At 40.0% G+C, this 26,700-nt stretch overlaps 1 protein-coding gene across 1 annotated transcript in view; it reads right to left on the bottom strand.

Annotated features, from left to right (window-relative positions):
- Positions 1 to 1,515: 1,515 nt before the first annotated feature.
- The window catches only part of nos1 (nitric oxide synthase 1 (neuronal)), a 32,928-nt gene continuing 7,743 nt past the window's right edge, over positions 1,516 to 26,700 (bottom strand). Inside the window, exons 3-27 of the mRNA XM_053324608.1 lie at positions 24,229 to 24,366; positions 20,779 to 20,924; positions 20,124 to 20,286; positions 19,781 to 19,872; positions 17,705 to 17,846; positions 17,483 to 17,622; positions 16,306 to 16,480; positions 15,168 to 15,269; positions 13,126 to 13,320; positions 12,728 to 12,813; positions 11,955 to 12,099; positions 10,928 to 11,032; positions 10,793 to 10,851; positions 10,054 to 10,170; positions 8,916 to 9,090; positions 8,516 to 8,654; positions 7,692 to 7,770; positions 7,282 to 7,475; positions 6,727 to 6,896; positions 5,184 to 5,394; positions 4,074 to 4,161; positions 3,803 to 3,924; positions 3,207 to 3,355; positions 2,577 to 2,771; positions 1,516 to 1,638 (exon numbers count right to left, since the gene is read on the bottom strand). Coding sequence (XP_053180583.1) covers positions 1,516 to 1,638; positions 2,577 to 2,771; positions 3,207 to 3,355; positions 3,803 to 3,924; positions 4,074 to 4,161; positions 5,184 to 5,394; positions 6,727 to 6,896; positions 7,282 to 7,475; positions 7,692 to 7,770; positions 8,516 to 8,654; positions 8,916 to 9,090; positions 10,054 to 10,170; positions 10,793 to 10,851; positions 10,928 to 11,032; positions 11,955 to 12,099; positions 12,728 to 12,813; positions 13,126 to 13,320; positions 15,168 to 15,269; positions 16,306 to 16,480; positions 17,483 to 17,622; positions 17,705 to 17,846; positions 19,781 to 19,872; positions 20,124 to 20,286; positions 20,779 to 20,924; positions 24,229 to 24,366 — 3,450 coding nt within the window. The remainder of the gene's footprint in view (positions 1,639 to 2,576; positions 2,772 to 3,206; positions 3,356 to 3,802; positions 3,925 to 4,073; positions 4,162 to 5,183; positions 5,395 to 6,726; positions 6,897 to 7,281; positions 7,476 to 7,691; positions 7,771 to 8,515; positions 8,655 to 8,915; positions 9,091 to 10,053; positions 10,171 to 10,792; positions 10,852 to 10,927; positions 11,033 to 11,954; positions 12,100 to 12,727; positions 12,814 to 13,125; positions 13,321 to 15,167; positions 15,270 to 16,305; positions 16,481 to 17,482; positions 17,623 to 17,704; positions 17,847 to 19,780; positions 19,873 to 20,123; positions 20,287 to 20,778; positions 20,925 to 24,228; positions 24,367 to 26,700) is intronic.

Here is a 26,700-nt window from a genome sequence, read left to right as displayed (position 1 = left end):
AAAAAGAAGAAGAAAGAAACACTTTTTTTTTTTTTTTACAGTACAAAAATTGGCACAGTATTCTTTAACCAGCGTTGCCGTGTCCTCCAGACTGGTTCACAGACCTACGAGCAGAAAACCCTGAGAGAGAGAGAGCGAGAGAGAGAGAGAGGGACAGAGGGAGAGACAGAAAGACAGACAGACAGAGTGACAGAGACATAGAAATAGAGAGATGTTACAGTCATTACTCATCCAGCGAGCAGGGGCTTTGATGGCCAAATGTGAAATTCAAGTGACAATCCACACAGGAACCATCGTCTGTGATGCATTATGTTGGTGCTTAATGAGCCATAGTGGCTATGTAGGGCCCTTGTTTTGCTCTCATAGCAAGGGTATATGAAGTGTCTTATCTTGAGTATGCACAAATAACGTTGGAAACAAAAACAGAAATGGAGCAGAGCCACTCGCTTTCACTCTAATCCTGTTAGTTTAAAGGCCCTTCTCTACGAGTTTCTATGGTTACCCACTCTGTTTTCATCTGAAACTAGGGGTGATAACACATTGTCATCGCCAACAACTACAGGTTGCAGAGTGGAGTTAGATACTAACGTCTCTCAGAGATGGATCTGCTCTGATGGTTGATGGTTAAGATAAATATCAATGGGCTGTGCCAAGGCTTGCTTTTTTTTTTTTTTACTAAAACATGATCTAATCAGCTGGCAAATTTAAGTGGTTAAGAAAGATCTCTGCTAAAAAAAAAAAAAAAGGAAAAAAAGATGAATAAACCAGAAGACACATCATCATAGATCTTAAGCATCCCACACAGTTCAGCAATGTTGCAGACGAGAAAACTGAATGATCCTGGTTTTGTGTATTGTGTGTAGATGCCATGCCTCATAAAAATTCCACTCACAGATAGACAATAAATGAGTGAATGAATGCACCAATGAAATAGAGAGAGAAATATGTATGAATGAAGAAAAAGAATAAATGAATGTACGTATTTTCAGTCAGTCCATCTGAACATTGGAGCACAGAACTACTGACCAGACAGCTGTGAGATGTTCTGTAGTCTTTCAGGAACTAGTAATACTCATGTCCTTAACAGGGTGAATTTAAAGGTGTTTGGTGACGTCTTGACCTTTCTTTTAGCACCATCATCAGGCTAAAATATCCACTTGTATGCAGAAAAATGTACTGGGTAGCTGACATTCTTGTTTTCCAGAGGAGAAACCTGCTTCATAACACTCTGGACACTCTTTTCATACTGCACACAAGAAATCTCATAACCTGCTAAAAATAAATTGGCGTGAAACTGAGTGCATGTTGCCTGTACAATAAGCTAAAGGCAACTGTATCGTTCATGCTGACACTTTAAAAGCTCAACAAGTCTTTTTTTTTTTTTCACCGGCAGAACAAATTGACCTTGGGGGGAAAAAAAAGGCTTCTGTGCTTTTATAACCCCTTTCACTGTGGAGGTGTTTCACTCTAATTCCTATTAAATGGAAAATGCTGGAACTGGATGACACACAACACTTACTCATCTGAGTCCTTTTTGCTCTCTTCAATGTAGGCGATGGACTCTGAACGAAGCCGGTTGGTGACCTCATAGGTGCGCAGGGTGACACCAAAGATGTCCTCATGATAGCGATGCTCATCCTGGTTAACGGCAGGATGGTGACAGCGAAAAAGAGACGGAGAGAAGGGGAGAAATATGTGATAAGTAAAAACAAACAGAAACCAAGGGAATTTAGATACATCTTTGAAGCAGCCCTTTTTCTGTAAGAGCTTTTAAGATAAAATACCTGATGGTGTCAGACTGTCAGTTCACAGCAGAGGTCTTACTAGAAAGGTCTTTAGAAATATGTGAGCCCTTAACATCTAATTACACTGCTAATGGATCACTCTTCTCTGTATGTTTCAATTGTCTTTAGAGTTTCCCTTTCTAGGCCTATTCCTCTGTTTAAAACCTGTGTATGCTGCATACCAACTACAATTAGCATGATATCTAGTATTAAAATTCTATTTATATTCATTTTGTGTATCAATGATTTTCTTCATGTAATGCTGCATGCTGAGATTTTCCGTTGTGATATCTGTCCTTAAACACCTGCACTCTACAGATTCACTGAATAGTTTTTATCAAGTCCTTTTGTATACTACAAAGGTACGTGTGTCAATACTGTGCTCGTTGTCCTGTGTCTTAGTTATTTTTTAGCTTTTTTTGAAATGAGCTCACAGATGAAAGTAAGCCAGTGGACAGTGTTTTGTAACCTTTATTACTGTATTCAAATTCTGACTCAACATGTCTTCTGTTTTTCCAACAGCTCTGTGCTCAGCACTCGTTAGACACATTAATATAAAGAAGCTGCCTGGTGGAACCAAAGTCTTCCACTGTTGGTCACTGAACAGCCTCACATGTTCAACTAGGGTTGACTCTCTTAAGGGCACCGCCATTTTCACAGCTCATCTAGGACTCAAACTATTGAACTTCTTTTTACTAACACTACAATCACTCCCAGCTGTTCAGTGGGGTTTAGAGGAACATAACAGTGATGATTTTGCACAATGAATTGCACTGTTTGCTCCTCTCTTACCCGAAGCTTGCTGATGAAGAAGCCAGCATCCTCCAGACTCATGTTGCCCTGCTGCTTGATAATTTGCTGGATGGTCTTGAGAACATCTCCGGCCATTGTAACGTCCCCACACACGTAGATGTGTCCTCCCTCCTCTCTCAGGCACTGGTACACCATCTCTGACAGCTGCTCGCGCAGTACATCCTGTACATATTTCTAACAGAAAGGCACAGGAGGAATGATGAATGTGCATGAAGAACTCACATGTGCAAAAAGGAAATCAGAATATGTAAATCATAGGCTTTCAGTCTGTTTTACTAAGGGAGTAAATACATATCAAGTATGGAAAATGATATTTTCTGTATAGTGAATCATAAACAATACAAGAATCATTAAGAACCGCAAATGAAGCAGAGACATAGATGTTACTGGACTGGAAAACAGCAAGTGTAAAACATACTGCACTACCTAAAAAACTACAGCAGAAAGTCCTCAAATCAGATGGAGTGAGTGTACATTTCAGAATATAACTACAGCAGTTTTTATTCGCCCCTTTCTGTGCTATAATTTCATTTCAAACCCACACAGCAGTCCAAAGAGACTTGTGACAAGCTGAGTCATCCAGAGTTATGAACAGTTTAGTTCTTGTACCTTTGGTTTGCCAGGTTCTCGGGAATAGGCTGTGTAGAGCTCCTTGAACACTTGTTTGTTCTTGGCCTGGATGGTCTCCTCCTTGTAGATGTGGTCCATCTCAGACTGCCGACAGCCAAACACCAGGATCATGGGCCATGACTCAATTCCTGAAGGAGACGGGCAAAGTCATTTTACAGATGCATATTGAATGAACTGCATTTATGTAGTGCTTTTCTCTATTGACCACTCAAAGCACATTACAATACATGTAAATATTCACCTATTCACACACACACACACACACACACACACACACACACACACACACACACACATTCATACAATGTTTTTTTTATATCCAAAAGACATTACAATGTTTCTAATGCTCACATACACAGTAGTTGTATCTCTGACAGGGATTTGAGCCAAATTGTACCATTAATGAGAAAAATATATGACAGCAATTTAAATGGTAGGATAAATGTATATAAATGCATCAGCTTGGCCTTGATCTTCTTATGATTAGCAAATTGAAGATCCTTTCTGCAGGTTCATGTGCAGGAATGAACATTCACTGCTAAGCCCATGACTTGAAATAAAAAAAGCATACCAACCTTTTTGTTCAAGGTCATATAGTCTCTTTTGCCAGAAGCTTCTGAATGGGGCGATACCAGTACCTGGACCCACCAGGATACAAGGTGCATGGGGGTTTTTGGGAAGCTGGAATGATGGTGCACTAAAACAATGCAATTGAAAAATAAATTCAGTATAAATGAAGTAAAAAACATTCTAAAATGAATCAGAAAGCTTGTGACATACAATTAATATGCAGCAATAGAGATTCATTCTCTATAAAAGTCCTTGGAGAAACATTGTGATATTTACCTTCTGACAAAACATGGCACCATCTCCCCCTTCTCTATCCTGTTGAGCCACGATGAACACACTCCATGGTGGATAGGTCCCTCTCCATCTAAAAGGGGTGATTACCAAGCAAGCACTTTACCTTTTTTTTCACCTCTCCTCCTCCCACTCCCTTTAAGTGCAAAAACAAACAGGAGACGAGTGGCTCTAACATGTTTTCCAAGGCTAAGGCCACTTCCCTCCCTCTCTCTCTCTCTCTCTGTAAAGGGAAATTACTGTAATTCCACTGTTGCTGATATAGAATCATAGCAATATGTTTGCACAAGTATGCACATTACACATGTGAGAGAGAGGAGTAGTGCCTAGCATCTGGTAATGCTTACTGACTACTTGACAAGGTGGGAGTATGGATGCTAATTGCAAAGGTGAAGATATAAGAGTGTACTACGTATTTAACACTGAAACTGAACCCTGAATAGCTACTTCATTTTATATACTGTCATCAGATATACTTGCAGTAATTCCTCTCATTTGTGTTTGTGTTCCTATCTCTAAATAGAATTGGTTGAGAGATATGACAATCTTCTTGAGAGGTGTTTCTAAATCTATGTTTCTTGTAATTACAGTTGTGGTCCAGCTGCCCTGTGAAGCAGACTGGCTCTCCAAGATAACTTCCAATCAATTTTCTTTGAGCCATCGCAGGGTTTTCAGAGACGCTGAGTCATTTGACTTTTAGAGTCTTTGCAGCAACCTTGAAAGAGCTGCAGCACAGTGCCTTTCATCCATAACATGCACTGAACTAAAAGAAAAGACATGCACAGTATTTGTGCTTGTACCTTTTTTGAGAACTAACTTATGGCTTAAATACATTTTACTAGAAATTACTGGATGTGGCTGAGTTTATTTAGCATGTTTTATTGAAATATCAAGAAAATAGTCATATAAACCAAACAGAACTGCCAGAATAAGCCTAATCTGAGCACTTAAAGTTTTCTCTTCCAGGCAGCATAAAAGACCGTTACACCTGCAGCTACACCTACACTCCCTTTAAATCCTTAGAGAGATGGTAGCTCTTGCTCAGCATAGTTGGAGCCGTTCTTGAAAAAGATCCCCAGATGAGCAGGTCCTTACCTCTAGTACGGTAAGAGACCACAGCCACGGTGAGGTGGATCTCTCCTGGGTACATCTCTGGGGAGGAGCTGATGGAGTAGTAGCGAGGCTGCAGCAGGGGCAGCTGGGTGAGCAACAAAGTGGAGGGCATCTGGATGGAGGGGAATTCCTCCAGCACCTCCACCAGTGTGGGATTATTGTACCACTTCCACTCCTCATACTCCTGCAAGCCCTAGAAGATTGTAGAGGAAGGTTTGGGTAAATGTACGTGTTTGTTGGATTTAAATTCTGTCTTAGAAAGGTGAAGAATCATTGCTGTCCTAATTAAGAAGTAACTGCTCCAATAATAGAGAAAAAGAGTGGATGGTTTCCTTCTTTAGATATGTAAACATTTTTTTACTTGAGAGCAGCAGGCAGCCACAAGCAGAGCAATTCACCATTCCCTGCCCAACTGTTTCAGTGTGTCATCACTGACATTTTGATGTGATTAATTTAGAGCAGCACCACCATGCCTAAAAACCAACAAAAAAACCTTTGATATGTTCCTAACTTTTCTTTGTTCTCAAGCTGCTAATGAGCGACACTGTGCCCATTAAGGAGCCTGGTCTGGTGTCCATTCTGAGCCCGAAGCCCTGTTTGAAGCACCTTACGTACAATTAGCAAGATTTTAACAGCAAGAGCACGTTGGCCTACTGTTGTTTGACCTTGGTATACAGATGGGGTTGTTGGACTCTTTATAGACTCATATCATTAGTTTGTTTGAGATACTGCTAATAAGTAAGCGATTGAAATAGCATCATTTTTGTTTAATCAGTTTCTTCTTTTATGCTTTTGAAAACAGAATGCATCAATGAAACATGACAGCTTGTCTCGTCTCTAATGCTTGGCATGAGAATATTGAAAAAAGGGGGATTTGAAAAGTCTGAGATACCCAGCTCTAGCACTAAAATGAGCTTCAGATTTGGTTCATATAAAAATAAAAATTGATCCAGTGCTGCAGTGCTGATTCTACAGTACTGTTTTTCTTTTTCTGAATTCAGAAGCCTTCCGTCTTTTCCCCTTGCTTCAGTGACAATGATTCGATGTATGAGCATATGAGTCATTGCTTGGCCTCAGCCAGCCTTTTCCACACATTGACAAAAATGGAGAGTGAATTGTGGGAGGCACTGCAAGGGGGAATGGCTCTGGGTTTAGAGCGATCAACGGCTTTAATTTGGCGCCAGTTTACTCCTACTGTACGTACATCATTGCAAAGTGTATCAGACAGAGAAAACTACCCATCATATTTGATTCATGATGAATGTGTGTGTTACTGCTGTGCCTCAAATGCATTGTGACTTTTTATAGAACTGTGCTATGAACAGTGTCCTAATAAAAAGTGAAAAAATGTCTGCATACATTTGGATCTTGAAAAAGAGAGCATATTTTTGGATATAGCCTACGCACATCAAGTCATAAATCTCTTATATATCTGGTCACAAACCATGCTAAGCGCTCAGTAGAAGCAGAAGAAGCTCCGTAATTCTAAAGGTCAATATTGAAGGTAACGCCGAAGTGAATTTACCTTACTAAGGATCTCTAGTTTCTTTTTGTGTTTGTCATTAGTTGCCAGAGCAGCAAACTGCTGCAGTAGCACAGGGCTCGGTGGGGTGGTGATGTCCAGGAAGTACTGGAAGATCTGGTAGATGGTGCAGGGAGGGATACGAGGCTCATCGGTCCAGTTACTGATGACACCTGGAGAAAAGAGGAAGGCCAAAGATGCATTAATATATTTTAAAAAATGAACAATGGATTTAGCCACTCTTATTGAATCTGGTTTCTGGTGCTGCACACCATACTGTGTTCAAAAAACATCTTTCTTCACAGTCACAGTGAAAAATCACACTTAAGTCATCCAAGGTCACTGTGACTGTTTGCCAATATGCAGCTTCACTGCACAATTTCTGGGCAAAAATATCTCACTAAAGTGTGACTTCATGGTTGCTGAGGCAAGAGAGAGATGGTTTCTAATTCATGCTTTGGTTTTGACATCTTGCCCGGACATCAGACTGCAAAAGCTCCTGATCATACGCCTACTGTATTCATAAAGTAGCGTGACGTTGCTAATTGCATCACCCACCCAGGGCAGTGTTCCTCTCCTCCAGGAACTCCATTTTAACAATTTGATTGACAGGTGGAGCATCCTCCAGTTTTTCTATGAGAGCTGTCACCAGGTCCTCGTGGTTGCCAGGGAAGATGCCCAGATGGTCGCCGGGCTGGTAGCTCAGGCTGTCGTGGTTGTTTGTGTGGAGCCGCACAAATATGGTGGAGCGACTGTAAAAAAGATCATAGATGTAGGGAAGAATGCTTCATCATTTTCAGCTTGTTTCAGTCATTTCACACACCGCAGTAAACAGAGAGGAGATTTCATCATTTACATATTATCACACTAGGAAACCAAAACAGACAAATGTGTGATTTTCTTTTTTTTCTTTTTTTTTTTTTTTACTTTTTGCTGCGAAAGTGTTTTATGTGTCAGTACATACTTACTTGGATTTGGGACTTTGTAAGTTTTGAGATTCTAGCATCTTTGCTCCATAAACCTTCTTCTTATGAATGCTATATAATGCTGTTGGCAGACACAAACAAAATTACTTTATATACATATCATGAATAGATTTGCATTATTTAGAGACTGGTCTGAAGTAGTTTTGGGAAATGCTTTTAACGCTTTCCTCCAGAGAGTTAGATGAAAAGACTAGTTGCTAGTCCCATGGCACACAAGAAAATAGGGTGTTTTTATTGTTTTTAGAGGAGTTATAAGGTCTTGTCATCACAGTGATCTTGCCACGAAACCTGCAGAGATGCTACATAGATGCACTGAGCAGAATGATTTAGCTCCCTCTAAAGCATCTTTGTTTGTGTATGAATTACATCAAACAAGATACAATGTCCAAACTAGTGAGCCTCAGAGGTGCTGGTAGACAGATGTTTTAACATTGGATAGAGGTAGCTGTTTTCCTCTGCTTCTAGTATTTATGCTCAGCTAAACTAATCATCTCCCATTAGTTGCACCCCACAATGGTATGGATCTTGTCTTTTAACATATCCCAACATTATTGATTTAAGATTGAGATTTTAAATGAGTTCTTTCTATACTTTATCTTATAGAAGAATAAATGTTTAAAACTGTTTTTTACAACTGTCAAATCTCAGAACTCAAGAAAAAAGAGCCACACATTTCAGCACCAGGTGAAGTGATGAATATGTCACTCATCTTCATCAGTAACTTTACCACCCTTATTGCCCTTTTAATACCAAGACAGCATCAATATCACTCAGGGTATCACTATTTCTACAACATAATCTTTTACCTTCTGTGAGGGCCGGCGCCTCAGCCGTGTACGTCAAGCGGAACTTGCTCTTTTTCCAGCTGCGGTCGTTGCTGATCAAGGAGTCGTTGGCCTTCTCGATGTTGACATCATCGCCAACACAGAACACGTCACAGGCAGCCTTGTCATGTAACATTAAAGCCATGGTAAAGATCATAACCTTCATTCAAACGCTGAGCATTGCACAGGAATAACAAAGGAGTTCAGAAAAGACCCTCTGCACTCAAAGTAGGAATGCCTCCACCACCTTAAGGTCATCTGTAGCTAAACACCTTTTCACCTGCTGAGGATGTTTCAAAGGAGCAACATGACATTACCAGCAAACCATACCATACCATTATGATCGACAAACTGAATTAAAACCTAGTCTAAAGAAACCGACCTTAAAAACCTTCTTGGCCCAGGTTCTGAAAGACTCCTCCTGGCCACACAGCTCATCTCCTTCTCCCATGCGTAGGATGCGCTCCCCTCCCAGCTCTTCAAACAGCGTGTCCACAGCGTGGGCAAAGGCGCAGAAGTGTGGGTAGGCCCTGGAGCCAAGGCCAAACACTGAGAACCTAAACAGAAACACATATTTGAGAGACAGAGATAGAAAGCCAGGTGCTGTTAAAAAAGATAAACACAACATAACATACTCACAGATCACTATAACCCAAGTCTACATTACAAGTTTGCCCTTTCCTTCCTCTCAAAAAGCTCCAAACAGTGTAAAACAACTGATGTGTTTACACATACTTTTAGATAGGTGTAAACATGAAATAGATTACTGTTCGAAGAGCAGACAAGTCATCTTTCCACTCCCTCACACTGTGAAGCAGTCAACCCACATCAGGTTCAAGTTTGAGCTAAATGTCTGTGCTCTACTGTTCTTTAACACATCAGCAAACTGTCCACTGCAGTAAGACTTGTCATAACAATAGAGTTTCACTACCAATTCCACTTTCCTACAGTAGAGATACTAAGGGAGGATAAAAAATTGGATTGGCCATTCAAATTTAAATTTGGAGAAGCTGCAGTTAAGTATATGATGATCAGTAACAGTCCACCACTTTTGCATTTAAAATATTTGTTTTTATAAGAAATAAGATCAACGACTACTGGGAGATGTTTACAGTCTATAATCGATGAATTAATCACTGATGATAGTTATGTTGGTAAAGTTATGAATAAAATATTATTTTATCATCCTCCTTTTTTCACTAGTCGCAAATGTAAATTCAAGGTGAGGCTGTGGCTGTGTTTTTCAAAACAATCAGATTTATATCAAGCTAACTTTATCGTTGGGGTTTCCTGTTGCCGTGCCAAAAATGTAACAATAGGTGAGTGCCAAAAAAAGTAATCAGAGAACTTATATGATATACATTCAATAGGCTACATCAACATTGAAATTATATGCGACTGACTGGTAAGATGTTTTTGTCCCCGTAAGCACTGATGTCTGTTAAAACAATTTAACGTGAAATATTTTTAGACATTAATAATACATATAAAGGCATTTGATCTGGTTTGGTTTTGTGTACCTGACATTGGCGAGAGGTCCGGTGCTCTCAAAGTTGATCTTTGCTTCTGGCTCGTCGCTCGAGGACTTGCGAGTGTCAGAGTAGGATGACACACTGTTGAAACGGACCTTGTAGCTCCTGGAAAGAAAGTGTAAGCAAAGAGATTAGAAATTAGGGGTGGGAATCTTTGGGCACCTCACAATTCGATTATGATTACAATTCAGGGGCTACGATTTGTAATAAGAAAAAAATAGTTAATTTCCATTATATTTTATTAAACTAATAGAAATGCATGCAAACTGGAAAGTTACAACTTCGTTGTACAGAACCAAAGGTAACAGGTTTTCTCATGTTTGTTGTGTTGCCAAAGTATTGTAGCGTCTGCCAGCCAGGACGTGTGGAAACCGAACAGTACAGGTCCGGTGCGTCACTAGGTTTTAAGGACAGGGGGGGCTTAGGGGGGCGTATAGCTTATTGTGGCTCTTGTCCAGTTCGCGCTCCCCATAGTGTCCCAGAGATGTTCCGCATTTTAGAACCGTCTGTATTACTTTATTTAACAGATTTAAATAATCGAAATTTGGGTTAGGGTTAGGGTGTGAATGGATTCAGATTCGTCCACGTTCAAATTGCGATGCATCTAAGAATTGGAAATTTCCCCCCACCCCTATTAGAAATGTAACAAATCTGCAGACATGGATGACAAAGATTGACACTGACATACACAAATACAAACACAGGCCGGTTAAAAGACTAAACTCACTTTCTATCTTCTGTGTTGGATGTTGGGTGACGCATCTCCATTAAGGCAGCTCCAAATTTCTACAGTAAGTAAGAGGCATGTTTAGTAATCTGTGCATCTGGTCTATCCACAATAAGTTGTTGATAATGTGTATACCTCTCCATTTTCAGGTGGATCACCATTCCCGAATGTGCTTGTCACCACTAACACCAGTGTCTCGTGCTCCAGGTCCACCACATCATACTCATCCATGGACATGACCTGCAGATTATGAGGGGGAAAAAAGAGCATTATGCTATGAGGGAATCTTAGACTTCACTGACTTGGTGTAGTCTTTATCTGGATCTCATCTCCTAGATTCACACTCCACACGACAGATGACTTGAGCGTGTAAATTAAGGCTGAACACACAGCCGTTGGCAGAGAAGGAGGTTGTAATGACCACTCTGTCCTCGCCTCTAACGAGATGATAATATGCTGCTGCCACACAACAAGCATCCATGATGCATACCACTCAACATGATGGTGTTTGTCTTCCACAGGCTGAGGTTGTGTTTCACATACACATACACACGCACGCACACAAAGACACACAACTAAAGGCGTGAAGAGAAAACAGGCTTTAGCCCCACGACAAGGAAGATTTGCCCCGGGTGTTTGCATCTGCCCTGCGATACATACACACACCCACTCTCGCTGGCACACACATCCACACACTTGCATGCATGAATCTCTTCTTGTATGATTGATCACACAGGGAAAACAGGGAACGCAAAATAAGATATGACCTGGAGGAAAAGCACACAGTGTATGATTGAGAGCAGCATGTTTTTTCCGTCTTTCTTTTTTTTTTTAAACAGATTTGCACAGCCAGGGGTGCTTCAGGATCTTGTCTTAAACTCCTTCACTGCTCAACGCTTCGGTGGTTAAATCTTGCCTCTGACCCACGGCATTTTACTGCATGAGAGAAGAAGAAAATGTGACAAAGGACACACTTTCCTCTTCAACTCTCTTACTGCCTGTACTCAGCTGGCATCCGCTCAGCTTCGTCAGCCAGGGAACAAGAAAGAGGTGATATAGGAATAGATGTCTGTGATTTCCTCTTCACTAGATGTTGGTAAGGTGACACAAAAGCTTGTGTTCAACTTTCAAATAAGATGATGTAAGTTAGGAGCAAGTGTACCTTTGCATCAAAAGCGTGCTTGAAGATTTCACAAAGAGTTTTGGCGTAATCATGTGATTTGCCTGTCTCCGTGGCAAACAGTATGGTGGCTTTTACCCTCTTGGCCATGGCCTGGCCCATGAGCTTGGCTGAAAACTTCACAGCCCTGCAGAGGGAGAGAAAGAAGGACAGGGAGAGTGAGATGCACAGAGAAACATAAGAAATTGAATCATCCAAGGATCAGTGATTTGAGGGCGCAGCTTGCAACCTCCAGTTCCCTGCCATGACTGGAAGACTCCCTCACGCCGACACGTCTGTCTGATAAAACATTTGTTATGGAGCCACTTAAACTAGCAATGAAGTGTAGCGTGGTTCACTTCAGCAGGCAGCCCACATTATGCCAAGGTAGCGGATGGATGACAATTGTGATTACCTAGCTTGTCATATCCTCGAGGCAATTACATTAATAGCAGAACATACACGCGCAGAAGTGCATGCATACACAAGCAAAACACTGACAAGACTCTGATTACTCCCTGAGGGGTTGATTGGATGAATTTCACTGCTGAGTAAACTACTTTCTTTCCCATGTGTCTATCTCTTGTGAGAAAAATGATTGTTTGGATTTAAATTATGATATATACACCCTATATTATTTCTGACATTTAAGGCCACAATTTACCCCTGAATCTGTTAATGCAGGATGAAAAAAACAAAATAAATCAATTCACTCATTCACCCATCCAAAGAAATCTTTGTTTTCACGTAACATGTCTCTATGAGTGCACACTCACTTGGCAAGCTTCTTAAATCCGATGGTTCTTTTCTTTGTGGGCGTCCCATTGACTCCTTTCCACACATGGGTATTCCAAGGATCAGGCTTTTGCATATGAGAAAAGAAATTAGAGTTCAGAGGTTGTCTTTGTTTAAATTTAAGATTCACTCCAAGATATTGAGATAACATCGCTCATATTAAGTGCATTACAGGACTTAATTGGTACAGTATGAAGAAGCTGCAATTCACTACTTGCTGTATATACACTATCCTTTAACATGTCTTGTCAAATTCAACCACAGCTATTTTTAATCTCCCTTAGTGACATCCTTACTATAACTTGGCATCCAAACACCATGTTAACACCATTATGTGTCTACAAAAAGGACAGCATCCCATATATGACCTCCTTCTCACCTGGTACTCAAAGGATGGGGTGAGGCGGTAGTTGAGCATTTCTTGGTGGAAAACTGGTGTGATACTTCCTGACATTGGAGGCACAATCCACACCCAGTCCCCAGGGCAGCCTCCTCGCACCCGATACTCATTCTCCATGTGTTTCATGAAGGACTCTGTGGCTGAGTGATGGTCTACTATGGTCACTTTGCAAATCTAAAATAGGGAGCACAAACAGAAACGTATGACGTTTCTTTGATACTAAATGGCAGTTATAGCATTACAAATGGCAGGTTTCTATAGTAGGTCTAAGTTAATTTTCATGACCAAAGGAAACATTTTGAATATATTTAAAGTGATACTGCGCTAAAATATGCTTACACTGGTTGTGACTCACTAGTGGCAAATGTAAACAGCTCACTGTGGAATACCCAAACATAAGCATGTTTATTTGGCCATATTTGAGGAGAATTAGTGTTTGTAATATACTGAGCACAAAAATGATCAGAGGAGAAGTATGTTATGCCACAGAAATCTGAGATGTTTCTTTTATTATGATTTATTCTCCCAGTGAAACTTGGCCACTTGTAAGTGCTGTCAATCTACTGAAATCCTCAGAGATGACAACCAAATAATTTTAAACCACCACCATTACAGGGTATCAAAATATTTGTTTGTTATTCAAAGTGGTTGGTACGGTGGCCGAGACCCGCCATAGCTGCAAATAAAAGTAACGCTGCAAACAAAAAGAAACGCTGCTGCAAATAAAAAGAAACGCTGCTGCATATAAAAGAAACGCTGTAAATAAAAAGACACACCGCAGCAAACAAAAAAACGCTGCAAATAAAAACAAACGCCGCTGCAAATAAAAGAAACACCGCAGCAAACAAAACAAAAAAAACACCGCAGCATATAATAAAAAAAACGACGCAAATAAAAAAAGCCACAAAGGAAGTAGATTACCGGGGACTGTTTTTGCCGAAACACCGGAAGAAGAAACAACAACAACAACAGGACTTGAATTGGAAAACGAACTTGTTAGCTTCGGCTAACACGGGGAGACCACTAACGAGAGTGGAAACAACTGACGGCTACATAGTTCCGGCAGCTTATTACTGTCGTTGTAGTTGTTGCTTGTACGTGTAGGTCAGGAAAAGACGTAAAAGGGACCGTATATGGTTTGTTATTTGTGTTGTTACGTTACGTGTTGGACTAAATACATGGACATATTTCGATGTTATGGAAACGGATTTCATATTTCACAAGAATGGATACTTGGCGAGCTGTACAGAAAGTCCCGAGTCATAAGATGATCGTTGTGGATAAAGGGAAGACTTTGAAGGTATGTAGAGATTATAGCTGTTTTTACTTTAGCTGAGTGGCTAGCCGAGCCAATCGCTAATACTATTACGGCTGTGAGCAACCATAGAAGTCGTGAGTGGTCTTGAATGAATCAGGGCAACCTATGCTTTCTAACAATGTACGGCATGAATAAATATGTTTAAGGGTTGGTGTTTAAAACATTCAGAAGGACTTGTGGCTACCTCCCAACCTACGACCCGTCCCGTAGGCGGAACAGCGTGTTTTAAGTGTCTGCAGTTCCCATCCTTCATGTTGGCTGAAACAGACAAGTCACCCTCAAACATGCTGAAAACCATATTGATGTTTGGTTTGCAGTTAGTCATCCCTAATGTTTATGTGGCTTTGAGGATGTTCCTCACGTTGCCGGTGACAAACTGTGAGGACACAGCTTAAACTTCACATTAATCCAAATAATTATTGTTACGGTAATCCACTTCCGTTATGGCTTTTTTTATTTGCATCGTTTTTTTATTATATGCTGCGGTGTTTTTTTTTGTTTGCTGCGGTGTTTCTTTTGTTTGCTGCGGTGTGTCTTTTTATTTGCAGCGTTTCTTTTTATTTGCAGCAGCGTTTGTTTTTGTTTGCAGCGTTACTTTTATTTGCAGCTATGGCGGGTCTCGGCCACCGTAGGTTGGTATTCAAAATTACCGTTTTGGTGCTGTATTCCTCTAATTGAACAAAATACATTATGATGCACCTACCTGGAAGCTGTAGAGAACAGCAATGTTGATCTCCACCAGTGCCTGGTCTTTCCATAGAGAGGAGGTCTTCCTGGTGTCTAAGGCCATCTTGTTTGCAACCTCCTATATGATACAGAAGGAGACTTTATTAATGTCAGTGTGTCACCATGCCACACCACCAAGTCCAACTCCAGTCACTCCATTTGGACATCTTGAACATGAGAAGTCCATTTTAATATGCAAGACAATATGTTTATGTTACAACGGAGGTTAATCAGAACTGGTACTGTATAAATATTTCCAAATCATGACATTCAAGAAACTTTTAGTAGTAGATAATTGTTTTAAAAAGAAGAAAAAGCTTAAAAAACTTGTTAAATTTGTTAAAAGTGCACCAGTATGTTATTAAACTTCTATGGCAGCGTATCTTGAAGTATAGTCGCCCCTTAATCTGTCACCAGATGAACTTGTCATTGCCGTGCCTCAGTGGATCAAGTTAAGAGCTCGGAATATCTTCTTATTCAGCCAATGATTCATGCAATTATGTTACGGAACAAAGCCCAAAGAACAGTGCACAAGCAAATAGCCCTCTTCATCACCAGCTCTGCGAGCAGAATTTCCGTACTTCAGGTGTCAGACAAATCCATCAAAGCTGGCACCAATGTGTCCTGAAGTGCTCTTCATAATAAGCCCTTTGGTTGTAGCTGAGATTTTTCTTGTCTGAACATGATGCATGCAGAGGTAGCAATTAGTCTGAATGACCTAATTATATGCCATATTGTAAAGGACTTTATTTCTTCAAATGGGAATTTGAGATTTAGGTGTTAGGTGCTACAGAAGAGCCCACAATTTCATTTGCTCCTATAAATTCATGACTAGATAAATAAATAAATACTTGCTTGGGTAAATATTCAAATTGACGCTGTGTAATTTGTTAGTTTGTGATAAGACAGAAGGCGGCTTCATTTCTTGACAAGTGCTGTTAATCAAATTTCTCCTCAGTATGTACAATTAGAAGAAGAATGGTATTCTGATTGGGTCATTTTGGTAACACAACACATGCTATTCTCTGCACAAGGCTTCAGTCAGTCTGTGGCTATAATTTTTTCCCCATTTTCCCAATGGAGCATGATTCTATGCTTTGGCACAAATCACTAACCTCCAGAATGTTGTAGCGTGAGCTGTCGCAGAAGTCCCTCACACCAATCTCGGTGCCCATGTACCAGCCACTGAAGGGGCAGCCGGTGAACTCCAGGCCACCGATTTCCAGCAGCATGTTGGAAACCGCGGGGAGACCGTACCACTTCAGGTCCAGGTCCTTGAACCACTCATACCTGGTTAGAAGGAACAGGGGAATGATATCTGCTTCTCACTGAAGTCATGTAAATGTCCACCATTAGTCATTTATACAGTCACAAAATATGCATGATTTGTTTCTGTCTTTAGGAGTAGAGGTATGTATCCCTGAAGCACATATTGTAAAAAGCTGTGTAGCCAAAACCAACATTAACACAAATAAACCAATTTTAACAGCTATTTAGTGCTGGACAGAGCAGGCAGGACCTCAATCTACCACCCACCATACCCCCTAGGGGGATTGATAACATTGCTTTTGGTGTATTATTTACAGAGCTGAGCCTAATCTCATGTAATGATGAGGCGCAGTCGGTGGCCGTGGCCTGTGCCAAGCTGCTATCAGAGCTGAGGGCCAGTTGATGCAGAGTCTGGAGCAAGAGATGCCAGTTTTGAGGGAGTCTGGCAGAGAGATCAGTGTGTCGAGGGATTTTGAGACAGTCTCTGTAGTGTGTGGTGATGTAGTGATAGCTCTGTGTGCATCTGTGTCTGTATGTGTGAAAACTAGTGTAGCGGTAATACCCAGTTCTTTAATGTGATTATGGATGTTACGGTGCTTCAGCGGCTTAATGCTCAGGATCTCAAGGGCATTGCTGTATGGCTTTTACACAGTACCTACATGTACAATGATGTAAGAATATTGTCTGAAAAGTTTTCTTAAAGCTAAAGCAAACACACAATATATTTTTTTAAAAACAGAAGGAAGTTTGAAACCTCACTAACAAGCCCCATGGTTACAACAAAAGCTGGCATAGCAACAGATAAAACATGGCTAGCTGTGTTTTATGGGAATAATCAGCACAGTTGGAATGTGATGGCAACCCAATCAGTCTTCTAAGCTTAAAAGTACCCCATTGTTTAAAAAGTATGGTAAAGAGATGTGTGAGTAGGTGGATGTCTTCTTTTTTATGCAGCCCCCACTGTTTTTGTTTAGCCAGATTCACTATATTTTATGCATGCTCAAGTATGAAGGCATAACTCACTTTGGGTGTGTGATCGGTACTTCCAGGATGAGGTCTTCAGGGATCTCAAACAGCTCAGGATCATTTCCGTTGGCTTGTAGCAGGAGGGGCAGGACATCAAAACGACCCTTCGGAGCCTTCCACCCCAGCTGCATGCAAATCTAGTAATCAGAAGCAACATGTGAGCTGATTGTAAATAGGATGTTTATTCCCAAGTATATTTTTTCAGCTTTTCATGTGTACCTCAGTAAATTCGACATTAGCGGGGTCTCCCAGGATCTGTCCGTCAGGCTGTTTGTAGCCTGCATAACGAATCAGCTGAGTGTTCCACACTCGAAAGTCATGTTTGCCATCTGTCCTCGGAGGATAGATGGTAATGGCTGACCTGCAAAAAACAAACAAACAAACAAACAAATAAAAAGTAGATTAGTATGTCAATAATATATAATTTAAAACAGCAGGGCAGCTATTATTTGAGCAATAACCTCATATTACAACTCACTGTAGAAAATATAGCTAGATATCTGAACTGTGCCACAGCAATTTTTATATCAATAGCAACCATTGCGAATAGATTGTTAGCGTCCATCATTCATCCATGTAAAATTACCCCATGTTTTTTTAATTATCTTTTGTCAAATGACTCATAACACGGCCACGGCTTATCTACCTTTGGTCTGCTCTACATCCCAATGGTATTTTAATGCCATGACCGAGTAAAAGTGTTAATACTGCTAAGCTGGTTGTAAGTCGCTGAGGAAGGAGAGCAGCTGGTGTGAATCTGGGCCAGTGGTGCTAGCAGTCTACATCTGCACGAGTCAATCTCTCTGCTTGGCTTTGGAAACTTGGTATAAATGATGAAACCAATAGCCATGGTGTTTACAATCAAACTTCACTGTATGTACAACAAATGGCAAGCTTCATTTTAAGTTGTGCTTTTTAGGTTATCATATGATGTATTGACTTGATGGCTGGGGTAATATATTTCCATAAAGAAGAAGAAAATGTTAGTAAATCAAGATACTGTATATAAAATCTCCAGATACCCCTAAAGCAATTACATCACATTGTTATGTCAGCCATGTTTAAGTCCAATACTTTCGACCAATGACGCATGATGACACACAATGTGCACTAACTCAAACATGAGAGTGAATCAATAATGATGTACGTCAATACATCACAATATTATATTTTTCATTAAATCATAATTAACCATTCACAATCCTGTACAGCAGTAGTGTGATGCTGATTCAACTGTCTAACATGGCATCCTTTATAAAAGAGGTATGAGTGTAAGTAATGAATTTGTTTATAGTTAATTAATCATTTATTGATGCTTTATTTTGCAGTTATAAACCACTGATAAGTATGAGTTGTCAGCCAGTGAAAACTCTCTTTGACTATTTATATTTCTTGACCATTGATTTCTAGAAAAAGGACTGGATAAAATCCGGATCCTAATCTTATTAACACTTCTGACTGTGAACTCGATGAACCCTTTATTAATGACTAATTCATATTAACTTAACCTGGTGGCCCAATTTATGTTCTTATAAATCACTTGAAACTATAAAGCATTCGGAAATTATTGATAAAGTAATAACTTATAAACACAAGATATTTGAGATATTTATACAATATCTCAGTTATAACAAATATTTATTGCACTGTTAGACTTAACATAAATTTTCCCACGAAATCACCACATAACAAAACAACTAATTTGTGGTTTTATGTTTTAAGAACATTCAGAAAAATGCTGACAGCTGACTTTGAATAAGCAAAAACATTGCAAGATTGTTACACCATGTTGCAATAGCACTAGATGTTTATGTTTATCCGTGTTAAAGCAAGCCAGACTGGGAAAGCTCTTATCAACATGTGTATCTAAGCTGTCCTTCCAAAGGCCAGGCAAAGTGTAGTAATGAGTCAAAAGCTATCCAAGAAGTAAATATGAAGTGTCACATGTTATTAGGACTTGGCAGAAAGTGAGCGAGCGCTGTACAGGTCTGACAAATGACTGCTTGTTAGCACGGTCTGCCGCCTTTCCAACGGGGCAATGATTGGTGCCGAGACACTGACAGATAGACAGGCTGCAGATAGTGTCTGATACAGCGTTAAGAGACAGAGCACGCACTGACAGATGGGACAGTGGGTCAAGTCAGGGTAGTAAGAGATGGAGAGGGGTGATGAGATACAATGACAGATGGCGGATGGAAGAAGTGTAGTAGGAGGAACAGAGTTTAACAAAAGCAAACAAATCTTGGGTAAAGAGTTGAGCAGTGTGTGTGTATGCGTGTGCTTGTTTGTTTTTACCTCAGGTTTCCTTTATTGGTGGCGTACTTGATGTGGTTACAGATGTAGTTGTACATTCCATGAGCTGTTGTGCAGTCTCTAGCATCAAAAACCTTGGAGGCAAATGTGAAAATGAAAAGTCAGCCAGATTCATGCAAAATGTATTCAATAAAATAAACATGTCTGTTTTTGTTTAAGCTGATACGGGACTGTAACACCAAGAAAAGTAATTGGACCAACAGCCACCCACAGATGTTATTCAAATGTGGAGATGTAATTAGAATTGCAGAATCCAATCTGATAGCTACCTACATATCATTCAGCATGTAAAACATGCAGTGATTTCAGGCACTGTGTTCATTACCTGTAGTTTGGACCACTGGATCCTTCCTACACATCGGGCGGCGTTCCTCCAGGCATGCTTGGCTCCATAAATCAGTTCTGTGTCTTTCAGCTGGTAAGTCCCTGAAGCTTCAATCTCCTTGGTCACCTCCTCCAGTCTGTCCACATGGGCTTTAGAGCCATACCTGTGGGCAGGACAGGTACACAAGGACAAGAGAATAAGACAACATGCAGAATAGAACATCACAAGACGTACTGTATGAAAATTGTGCTATTTTGTAAGAACAAAAACATTGTACCACATATTTTTCATGCAGCTGTGTATATTAAACATGCAGAAAAATATGCCAACAGCAAAAATATCTACAGTAAATAGGCTACATGAAGTTTAAAATGAACTTCTGCACCTTTTTCACAGCGGATATTAACAGGATACACCTGTGCTGTGATACTGTACATTGTGCTAACGACAACTGCTAATGACAACTGCTTCATCCTGTTGGCGTGTTAAGCTGCTGTGACACCAATAATACTAAAACTGCTTCCATCTCCCTTTTCTGTTTCACTGGGCTGCAGGAAGTGTACTGTTACCCAACTGAAAATATATTTTTCAGGTCTATCCATTAAGGGTTTAACTCATTCTGTAGGTGTTGCAGAACACGACAGGCTGTGCTTGCCTTCTGATGGAGGTGTAGTACTGGTCTATGAAGTCAGTGGCCAGTGGAAGAAGCTCCTCTTTGGTTCTGACCTCATCTGGCTTGCGGGCATGCTGGTTGGGCACCATCACAGAGCCAATGCATACATTTTCGGTGCAGATTGGCATCTGAAAATACAAATAGAATGAGTGATGAGATAGGGTTTTCTACTTGTTTTTCCAGTGCCAAAATACAACTGAAGAACCAGGAGATTTTGGCATATGGTAGAGTTGTCAGCAATATCCACATAATGTACTTTTCTAGCAATGAATGACACCAGAAACAGATACCATGTGAGTTCCTTGGAGCAGAAAACAGATCTTATTCAGATTGGATTCTGATGAAAACAGTTTAAATTTGTGTTTTTTGGACACTCAGTGATTTGAAAAAAAGCATTGTATCCTTTTAATTTACAATGACCAGAGCTATAATATCTTTTCATTAAATTACAGATCTTTTACACATAAGAGGAGTCTGCTAACCCCACCCCCCTACCTTCTCCCATGAAAGGGGATTTTTCTTTAAACTTTTCTTTAAAGAAAAATGTATCTACCTTATACTTTGTCGCAAAAAGAACTCTTTCTCTTTATCATACAATTAGGAGCAGCTCACCCCATATTTCAATCTGCAAAGCCAAAAGACCATTGGTCCAATTTTGGTTTCCAAATATACTAACTCAATGATCCATGTATGTTGTACTTGTTTACTTGTTACTTGTTTATTATAGGTTCTGAATCTCAAATGCATCACATTAATTATTTTACAATTCCTTTCATTTTATTGCTCACACATAGCTGGCGTGCATGTTAATGAATGAGTAAGTCAGTGAGTCATGGATTGGTATCCTTCCATTAAGTGAGACAGGAAGACAGAAAGAGCAAAGAGGAAGGACAGAAAACAAGACAACAGACAGATGCAAAGAGAAAACAGCTCATAGCTCAACCTTGTGTGGTCAGTTTAATGTGATTAGAGTTGATGTCAGCTGTCACTTTGGTTTGCTGTATATGCCTTCACCAGCTTATAGAGATCGAATGAGTGAGCAAGAGAGGAAGACAGAAAGAATAGCGCAGGCGTGCAGTCAAGGAGGAAATTTGACAGTGACCCCAGTGCTGCTAAAATTGGCTTGTTACACTGAACCACCCACTTGCTCACTGTCCAAACACTCAGGCGGGGACTGACAGTGTCCAAAATAAACTTCCCTCCTTGTCGCTTCCAACCCATTCAACCCTAACTCGATAAAAAAGGAGAATATGTTGAACAAGACAACAAACGTGCTATCACAGCAAGTCAAAACAACGTAAAAATGGAAAAAGGAAATTGAGTCAGAATATGAAAAAAAGCTCAAGAAAAAAAAAGATATAAATAAAAAGATAATTATAAAGAAGAGGGAAGCTGAGAAAAGGTTATTGATAACTAGAGAGAGCAAGAGAGCAACAAAGATAAGACAGAAAAACAAGAGGAGTAAGAGGTGATGACTAAAAAGGGGGGAAATGGACGAGTAGAGCAGGGAGTGTTAAAAATAAAACAAAGGAATCACTCGTGCTCCAGCACGTCCGCTCATCATACCGCTCTGGGCATTCATGCCAGCCAGCTGTCCTTTTCGAAAAGACAGATCATCCTCGAATACAGCAGCATGTGTGATATATAATAAATCTGAAGATGCTATTACAGGCCATTCATTGGGATGCGTACAACAGCCTGTCCGATAAGTCACCAAAGTAATTAGGCTGCTGTTTGCTGTTTACGAATGGCTGCAGTGTTTTAGGGGGTGAATGCTTAAACAGCGACGCTTACCTTGTGCTTGGTAGACTAGCTTACTAACTAGAGTTGGAAACTCTGGCTGCATGTTAATATGTAAAACTGGAAGGGCAAAGCGGTTAATAAGTAATTAATTAACAGATGTATCAGAAAAATATCTTATCTCACCAAAGTCTTTGCATGTAGCTGTGACTGTGTGCTCTTTGAAACAAAGTTCTAGGAAATGACCCTATTTAGCTTGAAGAAGTATTCTGTTGTACAATGTGTAGGACAGAATAGAGGAATAGTAACTTTGCTTTTGTTGAGAAACTCATTCTACAGATGTTTGAATGAATTCATATCAAGTAATTTAGATAAAAATATCCATGAAACGTCATGTTCGTATTACTCAGTACTGTATTCTACTGTAATGACCATGTGGACTGTCATTAGCTTTACCCAGATTTCCTGACCCCCTGCTTACTGGCAAGCTGAATCACCAACAGTTTTGGTAAGAGCACTCTAATGTACAATATGTGTAGCTAGTGAGAGGCAGAGAAAGGCATGTTGTCATGTCAAGCCATGCTGAGCTATTATTGTTCAATCTACTTGACTTGCAAATTATCTGTTGGTAAGTCTTCAGGCTAAATGTTTGTTCAGTCAACCAATGTACTGAATTTGATGTTCATCAGTGCCTTTAAGATATAATAGGTTTGTTGGTTAACCTGTGTACCATCAGTGATTATACCAACCCTACACAGTACTTTTTATTTTATGATAGTGTCCTGTCTTACAGTTTCTTGTTAGTATGTGAAGTTATATTAGTCGGTGATTTGTGATGCACCTAAATCTGGTACCATGCCTACTCTTTTATAATGTGTCAACCAGATCAAACTCTTTGCACGTTTCTGCTTGGTCTTGGTGTAAACCCAGTTTTAAGTCTCTAAATGGTTTGCAGCTACTTTTAAATACAAACTCTTCAACATTTTAGGAAATAGCATACAGATTGGAAAAAGGAGGGAAAAAGTTAGTCTGGCTCTGTCCAGAAGTAACAAAACTATTTATAAAGGTCACAAATTAACACATTTAGTCTCACTTCAGTACAAAAAAAGTGTACGGTTGTGTAGGGTTATGCTATTTCTTGACTGGGATCAGTAACTTGTGAGAATCTCCATTGGTTGCCTGGCAACTGGTCCCAGCCAAGAAATAGTTTGGCACATAACCGCCGGTAAAACAATGAATTGATTTACACTTTGTTTTTTATACCCCGGGATCTGTATTGAGAGTGTACTTTCTTCTTATTGAATTGTAATGTGATCTTGTAATGAATCAACAAACAAATAATTAAAGTAATCTAAACTGAATTTTAATTCAAGTTTTATTTGTTGCAGAGCTGTTGTATTGCATTGCATTACAATCGCATCATACAAGTGTTTCTATTTTCCTAGTCACTTGGATCCAGCAGTTTAAATCCTTTATTTAGTGAGGGGTGTCACGGCATGAAGAAACAATGGCACTTCATAGCCTTCTTTCAGATTCAACACTGGCATAAGAGCCAGTTTATTTTCTGATTTGAGTCACGACATCAGCATCTTTCACATCTCTTGCCAGAGCGGTTGCCTCAGTGACAAATGTTAATGCTGCAGCAGGCCTTTTTATCCATCCAATAATTGGACAGATTTCCATATGCCTTACCTTGCTGGAGCTGTGGTGGAGTACATCGCTGTAGACAGTGCCAGTCTCCCAGTTCTTGATCTTTATGAAGCGGGGGCATTTGGAGGGGCTTCCATTCTGCAGTGACTTGGTAGGTGAGGTCTTGCCCTTGGCTGGAGGCTGAAAGGAGTACAGGGACATTTAAACGTGAGTCTTGACTTAAGGACACTGTACTGTACTGTATCTGCTAATGGTTTCTGACCTCTGAGCCATCACTGACTCAGGCTCTCCTTCAAGTTGTTTATAACTGCGGGTCATGCTGAGATAAGATGAAAAGAGTTCCAGCCCTCCAAATGGGGGAAGTGGATTTGAGTGTAATGATAGAAATCGATTGAGATTAATATCAGAAATATCTGGAAGCATTTTAACAACACTTTTACAACCATTGTGAACTCCCGGCTCTTTCTTCCCAAGGCAAATCAGTTGCCATTGTGCCTCCTAGTTGTTCTTACACACAATGCACAAAAACCACATTTATTCTCTACTCCAGGATAAAGGCAATCAGCATTTAACAGCAGGTTGATGGCATACTAACTCTTGGGCTCATTGGGTTTTCCAATACTGTAGCTATTGACTGATGAATCCCTGCTATTCAACCCAACCCCACAGCCAACTATAAGCATAGAGAAAGGCACCAAGTGATTACCAGAGCAATCAATCCCACACCTTGAAGGCTCTTTCATCATCTCCCGCGTCATTGTTAATCGTGCAGTGGAGCGAGCTTCTGAACAACAGCGACACAATCATCATTCTCTCCGGAGAGATGAATACCAACAGTGTCAAGCCTGTTGAGTCTCATTGTCACTTCCTGTCCTCAGCAAAGATGACTGGGGAGGTTAGAATCGAATTTGATTTTGCACACACAAAGAGTAAAGAGCGTAGTTCCTGTGTGTTCATGCTCCAACAGCTGTAATCCCACGCTGTGCAGCTCAGATATGACACATTGTTTATTTGTTTAGATGCCCCATTAGCTACTCTACTGTAAGAGTAGCTACTCTAACACCTCCATCCCCTAAATCAAAACTAAAGGTGAGGTGGATATCTCTCTACATCCTTGATAAACAATAAGTCATATAGTTTTCTGCACTATTACCTGTGTAACTTAACTTACTTTCTGGAGTCAAAACACTTACCATTGCTTGATACTTAACTGTTTTAAACTACACCGAGGCAACTGAAAATGACCCTCTGATGACCACTAAGTAGAATAATGATGTCTGTCTTAAAATTAAAAGGTTACTGTAAGGTATTTCTGGGGTTTTCTTTCTTTCTAAAGCACACTAGAGAATAGTGAAATCACTTTTTACACTTAACCAAGCCTAATGATTACTCGTTGTAATTCTTGTTTGATATGGACAGTGAAGACCAACGCAAGCTGCTTTGTTTTGAGCTCCCTGTAACCTGTTCTGTACTGTTTTTATGTGCCTTTGACCACTTTTACCACCATTTGATCAATTTGGCTGTTCCAAATAATTTTATGATCAACAGTGATCCCTAATATCTTTGCATCTGTTACTTGTTCAATAACTATATCTCCTATAGCTACGTGTAAAATTGGTGTGACTTCTAATTCATATTTTTTTTTTTTTTAAGTATATTTTTTGGGCTTTTTATGCCTTTAATGTTCAGGACAGTGTAGAGAGACAGGAAACAGGAGGCAGAGAGAGGGGAATGACACGCAGGATAAGACCGCTCGGCTCGGGATTCGAACCGGGGTCACCTGCAACGACTACAACGAGGACTATAGCCTCAACACATGGGGCGGGTGCGCTACCCGCTGAGCTATGCTCAACCCCCTAATTCATATTTTGAACCAAATACCATAATTACCCATTCTTCTATCAACTTTACTTCCTCATTTAAAACCCTACCGAGTTCTCCAGATGTGTGTGCTGATTTCTGTGTTGTGGAATTATCTGCATACATCGCAATGGTGACATAATTCAAAATGGCCCTAAACAACTTCCCTGAGGCACTCCACCACTCACTGGTGAAACTTTTGATCCATGCAGCAGCAGATGCAACAAAGTTGTAACACCTCAACTTACTCAGTAACAACCAAATGTCTGCTCCTAAATCCAACAATACAACAATTTTATTCTCATCCATTTCTATCATCCAGTCATCTGAGGTTATGCTATAGTTGTAGAGTGTCCCTTTTTATATGCATGCTGATACACATTTTAAAGAAATACTTTTGAATTTGCTGATATTCTCTTTATAATTTTGCCCAAAGTGGGTGGTAGGCTTATTGATTTACTATTTTTTACACATTTTTCTAAATTTAAATTAATGATGTAAGAAACAGGCAGAGCAATCAATTCTACTACAGGTTTCAGTATATCAAGGTTATCAACACCTGAAGGTTTTTCCTCACTGACCCAATCATTTCTCTACCAATATGACCTTCTTCAAATTTAAACTTACATGATTTATTACTCATTCTGTCTTTTA

This window comes from Scomber japonicus, chromosome 9 (genome assembly GCF_027409825.1).
Source record: "Scomber japonicus isolate fScoJap1 chromosome 9, fScoJap1.pri, whole genome shotgun sequence".
NCBI lineage: Eukaryota > Metazoa > Chordata > Actinopteri > Scombriformes > Scombridae > Scomber > Scomber japonicus.
Note: the sequence above shows the minus strand (reverse complement) of the source record. Positions and strands in the feature narration are given on the sequence as shown.